The sequence below is a fragment of the Musa acuminata genome, chromosome BXJ1-8 (genome assembly GCF_036884655.1).
Source record: "Musa acuminata AAA Group cultivar baxijiao chromosome BXJ1-8, Cavendish_Baxijiao_AAA, whole genome shotgun sequence".
Lineage (NCBI taxonomy): Eukaryota > Viridiplantae > Streptophyta > Magnoliopsida > Zingiberales > Musaceae > Musa > Musa acuminata.
The window spans coordinates 6,691,153-6,700,720 of record NC_088334.1 but is presented as its reverse complement, the minus strand read 5'-3'; the positions used below and the strand labels follow the sequence as shown (position 1 = coordinate 6,700,720).

Here is a 9,568-nt window from a genome sequence, read left to right as displayed (position 1 = left end):
CAAAATGCTCCTATTTCATGTGCAAATTCAGAAGAGGTTTTAAAGCACATATATAGCATTTTGCACGTTTATTATCTACTCTATTAGTAATTGGAACAATGTTCGTCTTAAAATTCTAAATATGAAAAAATGAACCTCTAACGAGTGAGATTTGATGGTCATTCAAATATAACAAAAAGTTTTTTTTTTACGATAATAGATTTATTCTTATCGAATAATCTTACATATTTAGTTTAATTTTATTTTTTATTTGACTATAACAATTTTACTTTTGTTTCTATGCATCACAAAGAATTATTATTATTATTATTATTATTATTAAGCGGAAGAGTGTCTGCCTAGAAATTTTTTCTAAAATCTTGTAAAAGATTTACTCTCACTTCCACTGAAAATTCAACACCTAATCCTTGAATTATAATTTTGAAAGATAACGATCACGAAAATTTCTTAGTTCGACAAAAATCCAATTTATCAATGTCCTATAAAAAAAATACTTCCTACAATAAATTTAAAATAATTTAAAAAATTTATAATTATTTTCCATGTTATATATTTCAGAACTTGCAAATTTAATCTGAGTTTTTCATGAAATTTTATTGATTTTGATACTTTGACTAGAATTTTGTTAAAATAGTGAAAATGAGGGCTTAAGTATGAAACAAATTAATATTCCGGGATTAAAAAAAAATCTTATCACTGCTTAGTTACTTTATTTTATTAAAGACATATATTACTTTAATAAAATATGATTGAAATGATTTTATATGATTATTAGACAATGGCCATGGGTTATTTGAGATCCTTTTTTTGGCAACAATATTCGAATGTGGGTTTGTATTCCTCCACAACTTTGGAAGGACTTTTCCACCAGCTTCACTCCACAAAAATCCAAATGGCTAAGCTTAATATAGAAGCTCAGTGTCGGCAACCAATTGTATTCAGCTGCATGTCAACTTCACGTCGAAGGACAAAATCGATTTAACCTGAAAAGCCTTCGTTTATGAACTTTTACTTGACAGCGTCTCACTTTTTAGAATTTATTACCTGAGTAGAAATGCCTGGATTTACTTTGGCATGAGGGCTTATAAATGTGTTTGCAGAAATGCTCGTGCTCATAAGCACTAGGGAAGGAAGAAAGATGTGAGTGAGAGGAGCTTTCTCTGGAGATCATGCCAGCAACTCCAATATTTTACAGTTTGAAACCTGAGGGATTGGTTTCATCCACAGGCTGAGTCGTATGTGGAACAGCGAAATGTTCAGCTTTGTGAGATTAGGATAAGGCTTGCAAAAGCTAGTAAGAACGTGGAGGGCTTATTGTGGTGGGTCTAAAAGGCTTCTTCTAGTGCTGCACTCATGGAGAAGAGTAGGACTTGGTTTTCGTTAGTGGACAGGAAGTCGCATTTCATTGTCCTCAGCTATAGAGAGAGCGTTTCAAAGGTCCTCAACCTAAGAAACTAATATGATTCAGTGCTAATAAGATTCTTCTTTGTCTCTTCACAAGTATTTTAAGTCAAGAACCACTCTAAAATTACACATATCCCTACAAAATCCATTTGAGCAATAGTTGAAATTTTTAAACAAAATTAAGATAATCTAGAACTCGTTATGATTGGTAGAATATTAGGGAATATCATAGCCAAGATAGTTATAGTTACTTGTGATTAACCAAAGTTTGCTTGGTGAATGAATGTCAAGGGGCGGAATATATGTGAGAAATATACACCATCCGGTCTCTGAAAGGGGTACGTATGTATGGCAACCAATTGACAAGTGACGGAACTTCCAAAGTCGATACCATTTCTGTCACCAAATTGTTTTGCAAGAAAATGAAAAACATCAGAGTGACTTGCCTCACCAAATTATTGGAAGAGCCAACAAATTTCCCATTATCTGAGAGCGTCTTATGTGCCATGTCTTCCGCTCGTTGGCACCTTCTCATGTTATCACAGAGATATAGATAGTAGTGGCATCTCATCCGGAACCTCTTAAAACTTTTCGTTCGGGTTCAGCAATTGAGATGATGACCTTACTAAAACATGAGATAGTTGGTACATGTAATCTGCTCAATAAATGCTGAGCAAGACACATGAACAGGACAAAACCATCGCATATAGTTTCTTGCCATCTTTACAGAACGGGTGAAGTGTAAAGACCAATACAGATCCACGGTATTGAAGGGGGGGGAAGAAGGGACAGTAAGCTGGCCCGATGAGCAAATTCTAGAATTGATTTCGAGTGGTATTCTTGGCCAGCAAAAACTTGCCGCATCTGGCAACAACTACAGGAGATGTAATCTGTTTCCACACAATGTTCAAATAGTTGGAAGCTTGGAAAAGAGAGGATCTGCCAAAAAGAAAAGTCTGTCACAAATATATTACAGTGAGGAAATTCCAGAATGATTCACGTTATCCTTGTCACTGCACATTGATAAAGAAACATGATTGCAAATCATTAAAATGAATCGTATTTATATGAGAAGAACATTGATAAAGAAACAAGATTTGACTCTTTATTGGATCAGGCTACGAAATTGCAAGCTTTCAAATGTGACTTGGGCAATCCACAGGTATATACCATAAGATCATAAAAGATGCACCTCTAGAACAATTAATAACTATTTGGTCATTTTCTCTAGTGATCCATGCCTCATCTCCTAAATATGACAATTCAAACACTACTATGTGTGATCAAGTGGTGTTTGGATGCCAATCATTAATGAGCCACATCGTCCTAAACCAATCCTAGTCAGACCGGTGTTTAAAACTTATTCTCAACTAACATATTCATCTAATCTAAAATTACAAAACTTCTTTTCTTTTTTCCTAAAAAAAATTGGCATAACAATATGATGGGCGCCATATTGATGCTGATAGCAAAGGGTGAACATTCAAATATAAGATCCAAAGCTTCAGAAAACCAACAATACATTAGAAAATGACCAAAAAAATTGTAATTAAACAAACACTTTTACTACGACCTCAGCCTCATGGACTACAATGAGTACTCTAATGGATTTGGGTCTATAGGGATGAGTTCCAATGCACAAGAAGTTATTTGTTTAATTCTATCCCTATGGGAGTTATAATCACCTCTATGACCAAATCACATTAGTCTCCCAAAACCTTTCTAAAATAACATCTGTCTCACTAAGACCAATTACAATGATAAATCTTGATTCCTATAAAAGCATAAACTAAGACAGATTGAATATTGCCATGTTTCTCATCTTCATCCCCCTTATACTATTGAACTAAGATTCTTCTATTGACATTTCACACCGATATTTAGGTGATTTTCTGGGTCATGAAGTGATTTCACCACTGCTCAGCACTTTTATACTCGTCCTTTATAGGGTCTCTAGTTTGTTATATGTAAATCACTTCAACGAGATCACCATAGGGTGATAATCATAATGACATTCTCATGCACGACCATTTAATTTTTTTTAAAATAAAGTACATTAGACAAGAAATATTTTGTAATTGTCATTAATGACTACATCTTCCATATTGCTACACTAGTTACAAGGATTGCACAAGACAAAGAAATAGAAGTCAATGAGTAGAAGAAATCATAATTTGATTTCGGTGAAGTTTTTGTTTATATAAGAAAGTTTCATCATTCTATAAAAATGGAAGTCTATAAATCAGCTATATCATTAAAAAGGAAGTTTATTAGTCAACACAGATATAACATTTATCTTCTCAAGGAAAGAATTAATTATTGTTTGCCTTGATATAAATTTCTTAATTGCATATTTTCGATGTACATATTTATATTTTTTTATTTGAGTATATAAAAAGAGAAAAAAATTGTAACTAAAAAAGAATACAATGATTGAACGAATTAAAGATTTATTTTTTGTATGATTTCATCGTGCATGTGTGAGATCTGTGGAGCTAAAGTGAATATTATATTTATCTTTTTTCTTTGTTCATCTCAACTAATATCTTCTTTTCTCTATTCAACAACTACTAAATCCAGAAAAATATTTCTTTGTTCCAATTGCTTACAATATATCTTGTCATAGATCATATTTGATGACAGAGGAGCTTATCCTACAACACATCCATATGTGGATCATGAATGCCTAGTATAGCAAAATCCACAAGCTCGAGTTCTTAGGGAAGAATAGATACTAAATCACTACCCCAGAAGATAGCACATAATTCTCAACAAACAAATTCCAAAGAGTTCTAAACTACAACTGGAAGTAAGGGCGTTTTGATCCCCAATGAGTGTGTTATGAAGAAATTAACTAATTATCAGAACAATTCCAATTTAAGACGCAATTAATCATCAGTACAACAAATAATAGGACACATACAACCTGAAGAAATTCGAACATCCAACCGAAGAGAAAAGTCAATCGATAATAGATAAAGGAAGAGGTAAATAATTAAGTAAATAAATAATAAAAACAAATAACGGCAGAAATGGATCTGTACCTGATACTTCCTTAGGGCTCGAGGAGGATCTCGGACAATGGATCGCCCTCCACAAGCCGGACAAATTGGAGAAGATGCCCACGACATATAGTAGCATCAAGAAACCGATCACCAAGGGCATCAACAAGAACCCGATCAAGAAAGTCACGGACCCACAAAGAATCATCGCCAGCGACGCCCCGAGGAGGAACGCCACGAACCCCGCCGGCGACACCTGGGCTCGCCTCGTGGCGCGGGACCCAGGCGCCGGCACGCCGGCCTCCGGAGTGGCCGGGGAGAGGGGAAGGGCGGCGAGGAGGAGGGCGCAGAGCTCGTAGAGGAGCCGGGATTGCTGGTAGCCGCCACGCATATCGGACTCAGAAGCACGCATCTCGACACGGACCCTAAAAAGCAGCAAGAAAGAGACCAGCAGGTGGGAGGACCGAGGGGGTGACCACTGGGAGTATATAAGGTTGGTGAGTCGGATGAGGCCGTGTACAAAGTAGAATTAAGAATAAATCGAATGGGAGGGGAGGGGAGCGAATGTCCCGTTTCTTTTCCGTTTTATACGCGCGTACTGAGGTGGCTAACTCGAGGACCGTCTTTTGTGTTGGTGTGGGTCCGACCCATCGATCGCACAGTAAATTTGTGAGTTGACGAGTGTGTTGCCATGTGGATAATACGTGTTTGTTTTGCTTTCCGAACAGGAGAAACATGCCGTACCCGTTTGACAACCTTCTGCGGACGTGACTGACGGGACGCATGGGACCCGGGTGGGACCGACCAATCGTGTTTTCGCGTACGCAGAGCGAGGTGGTCGGACGGGAATGTGGGACCCTGGTGAGAGTTACCAAATGGGCATTGCCTCAGTCTACTATTGGGAGGTTGAGTGAATTACTATTAGTGTCTTTGTTTTCTTGTATGGAATACATTTCCTACATCAAGTTCACACGTGAATTCAAATATGAGAATTATTATTTTTTATAATAATATATTAATCAACCTGAATGGCTCAACAGAGACATCTTTATGAAATGAAGTTTAAAAAAAAAAGAGATCTCAATTGTTGGGACTTCAATTCACATGTTTGCAATAAATCAACCAAACTTAATAGACCAAAATCAATAAAAGCCGACAAAATTTCGAAATCAACTTAATATAAAATAAATGCAAATTTGGGTGATCAACATGGTGAGTCCCAATTAATTTCATTGAAATTCCGATTTAACTATTTACTATATGTGAAAAAAAAGGAAAACTAATAGCTTAAAGTTAGATGTTGTTTAGAGATTCAAAATACTGTGTATTCATTGTGAAGAGGAATCAACATGACTCAGTTGAATTGTCAATGTCCAGAATTATCCTAGTGATTAAACCTTTGTCGGATCGGGTTGAGCTCAGGGTCGGTTTGGATGCACCTCTTCAATGGGCACGTTTTGCTTCATTGTCGTTAGGTTCTTGCAAACTAGCCTAGGCTGGGAGGGGTTTCTCGACTTAGGTCCCTCCAAAAATTAAGTTAATATTGATAAATGCATCTCTCAGTTCAAATCCTTTCATGAATTTAGTTCTTGATGAATTCTTTCCTTACCCATCTAAAGATGAATATGGTTCAAATCCTTTCTTATTTTTATGACAAAGGAAAAAATAAACTTGCACATCTAAAGAAGAACTAAAAACCCATTGACTAAAAATGTTAGCTTATCTAAAAGAAGTTATCAAGCAAAGTTTTTGTTTACCTTCATTTTTTTTTTGTTTAGATAAATTGGTTTGGAACTTACTTTTTTCTTTTTTAAACACACTTGCATTATTGAATGGTTCTCCCTTTGATTGATGACAAAGGGGAAGAAATGGTATCATAACACATTGATAACAAATTGACATTATGAATGTTCTAGATAAATGTATAAAATGTATTTTATCGTAAATGCTTGAATGTTTTACGAATACTAAATGCTTGAAGTTTTGCAAATGGTTGAAATATAATTGGCATTATGAATGTTTTAGATAAATGCATAAAATGTATCGTAAATGCTTAAATGTTTTGTGAATGCTAAATGCTTGAAGTTTTGAGAATGCTTGAAATATAATTGAAATCGTCAAATACATCGCAAATGCTTGAAACATATCAAAATGTATTTCATATACATTGTAGATACTTAAAATATTTCATGAATATTTGATAATTGTCTATCATTATGATAAGGCATCATGAGCTTAACTTGCTATTTACAATTTATATCATGCCTCGGAACGATGAATTGTTATCTTTTATCGAGAATTATCATCTTGCTAAATTTTATATTTGAAATTTGCATCATATACTTGAAGATGATGATTGTCAATCATCTCTTTATATTGAATTTGAAAATGGATATCATGACTTGATATCATTTTTATAAATATGTGGTATCATATTTTGAATTAGTAAATGATGATAAATATCGTTGATAAGTTTAACTAAATATAACTTGTCGGTTTGATGCTTGAATTCAAAGGCCTTGAATTCAAGAGTGTCCTTTCTTAAGTATGGTATATAGATAGGGGGAGTTGAGGTTAACTCCTTCATCAATTGATTGTCATAATAAAAAAGGGGGAGATTGTTGAATCTCAAATTTTGATGATGAAATCAATTGGTAAATTATTTGATCTAATCTATATGTTGAGATAAGTATGCAAGATTAACTACGATAGCGGTAAGACATAAAGTAAATGTTGGGCTGGAGTTAAAGATCGGACGATATATCAAAGATTCGGATGATGTGCCGGAAGTTTGTTGGAAGCTTGCCGAGAGTTTGTCGGGAGCTCACCGAGACTTCGTCGGAAGTTCGTCGAGAGTTCATTGGGAGTTCGTTGAGAGTTCGTCAGGAGTTCACTGGAAGTTCACCGAGAGAACAATTTGTTGAATCTCAGATTTTGATGATGAAGTCAATTGTCATTTATTGATCTAATGTATATGCTGAGAAAAGTGTGCAGGATTAACTACAATGGCAGTAAGACATGCAGTAGGTGTTATGCTGGAGTCAAGATCAAGATCACGTTGGGAGTTCGAGAGTTGGTCAGAAGTCCGGACGTTCGTCGGAAGTTCTGCGGGAACCAACCGAGAAGTTCAGGAGCTTGCCATAGAAGCTCGTCGGAACTTGCCAAGAAGATCGTCACAAAGTCCAGAGCTTGCTGGGAGTCTGAACTGGCCATCGTATACCGAGAGTTTGTCAGATGTTCGCCGGAAGTATGCCGAAAGCTCGCCGGAAGAAGCGATTGACGCACCGGAACACGAATTGCAATAATCATGTCTTAATTGTTGTAGTTAGAGTGTAGATTAAGTTAGGATTGGGAGGTAATCCACTAACTTAATTAGGGGCCAATTGGGCCCTTAAAATACCTAAATTGGGTCGAATAGAACAGCCCATTCGACCCTTGAATTCCTGGTCGACGGTGGCACCGCCTAGGAGACTCGGTCTCCCAGGAATTCTAGATGGTGGTACCGCCCTTGTCAAGCGGTAGTACCACCGGCAGTTATTGCTGCCAACGAAGGTACCACCCCTGTCAAGCGATGGTACCGCTAGAGCTCGGTCTCCGAGCTCTGTCAGGCAGTAGTACCGCCCAAATTGAGCGGTTGTACCACCTAGTGTCAAATGACAGGCGGTAGTACCGCCCAGTAATGACGGTGGTACCGTTAGGACCCTGAAAATCCAGGATTGAATACTTTTAGGCTCCATATTTGAACTCATTAGGGCCTATAAAAATCCCACCCTTTCCTGCATGAAAGGGAATGAAATCTTGAAATACTCTTGAGTCTTTGAGGCGTTAAAGTGTTGTAAAAGCTAGAGTTCTCCTCCATCTTTCTAAGTGTTGAGATCATTCAAGAGAGGAGTGAAACTTGTAAGGGTTGTCTCTTAAGCCTGGCAAAAGGAGAAAAGCTGTAAAAGGGTAGTTGGCCTTCGCCTATTGAAGGAAGGCCTCTAGTGGACGCTGGTGACCTCGTTGGAGGAGGAAGCTGAAAGTGGATGTAGGTCACGTTTGACCAAATCACTCTAAAACTCGGTTTGCATTTACTTTGAGCAACTTTCTTTTATAGCAAACTGCCTCTCCTCCTTACTGTGCTTTAACTACGTCTACATACGCTTTGACGTAAACATCTTCTGAGATCGACTTCAATTGTACGAAGACTTTACAAAACCGACTGTTCATTTGTACAACTTACATTGCTGCAAATCACCTTAGTCTTCTCATACATTTTCATTTAAGGTTTCAAGTTCAAATTCCTTCCGAAACGGATTGAGTTGAAATCATTCTCGTTGAATCGGCTTTAATCGAAATAAGGTTTTTAAAATAGCGAAAGTTTTCTGCTGCACTAATTCAACCCCCCCTCTTAGTGCGCTCTTGATCCTAACACAATTGACATACTAGACAGAGTTGAACCTCTACGTCGTAACCAAAGATCAGCACGGCTCGATCCGATTGCCGATGTCCAAGATCATCGTGATGATCAAACCTTTATTGGGTCGGGTTGAGCTCGGGGTCGGTTCCGAATGCACCTCTTTAGTGGATACGCTTTGCTTCATCGCCGTTAGGTTCCTACACACTGGCCTAGGTCGGGAGGGGTTTTTTGACTTAGGCCCCTCCGAAGATTAAGTCAATATTGAGTGGAACTTATGTAGAAAGCTCGCCCCCCTTGCCAGATGATGTTGGTTGAGGGCTTTTATCTTGGTGCCCAAGGGTTGATTGTACGCGATCTGCGTACGATGGCCAACTCTTCGGACAACGAGTTCGTACCTTCGGAAGATTGCCGATCGGTATGTGCAGAATGACATCGGGTGGTACCGTCCCGAGCTTTCCGATGCGGCCCTTGTCGGCACGATGCTAGCTCGTGCGACTCTAGATGGCGCAAGCGGGGGGTGATAGTCGTCCCGAGTTTGTGGTGGCACATCCAACGTGACACCCCGTCTTCGTCCCGAGGTTTCATAATTGCATTTACATGGTTACCATGTCCGGTGAGATCCGCAATATATATAATAGGTGAGTTCTTTTAAAGGTTCGTTGAAATGAACAGGCTAAACAGCTTATGATCCCTCTTACACTGCTTGCGTGAACTATTTGGCCACACCTCCGTGAGGAGATGATGTCTCTCTGGATAAGGGTAG

The 9,568-nt window shown here is 37.8% G+C and overlaps 1 protein-coding gene across 1 annotated transcript; it reads right to left on the bottom strand.

Moving 5' to 3' along the window:
- Nucleotides 1-2,004: 2,004 nt before the first annotated feature.
- Nucleotides 2,005-4,943, bottom strand: LOC135587288 (uncharacterized). Its single transcript, XM_065078526.1, has 2 exons — nt 4,449-4,943; nt 2,005-2,343 (listed from the first exon to the last, which is right to left on the bottom strand). The coding sequence occupies exons 1-2, from the start codon at nt 4,816-4,818 to the stop codon at nt 2,312-2,314; spliced, it is 402 nt and encodes a 133-aa protein (XP_064934598.1). The 5' UTR covers nt 4,819-4,943; the 3' UTR covers nt 2,005-2,311.
- Between the last annotated feature and the right edge of the window lie 4,625 nt (nt 4,944-9,568).

Bases quoted from the DNA above. Each gene is read 5' to 3' on its own strand.
- LOC135587288 (XM_065078526.1), bottom strand. From the start codon at position 4,818: ATGCGTGCTTCTGAGTCCGATATGCGTGGCGGCTACCAGCAATCCCGG. The intron at 2,344-4,448 runs GTACAGATCCAT...TCTTTTTGGCAG, and splicing joins GAGCCCTAAGGAAGTATCAG to ATCCTCTCTTTTCCAAGCTT.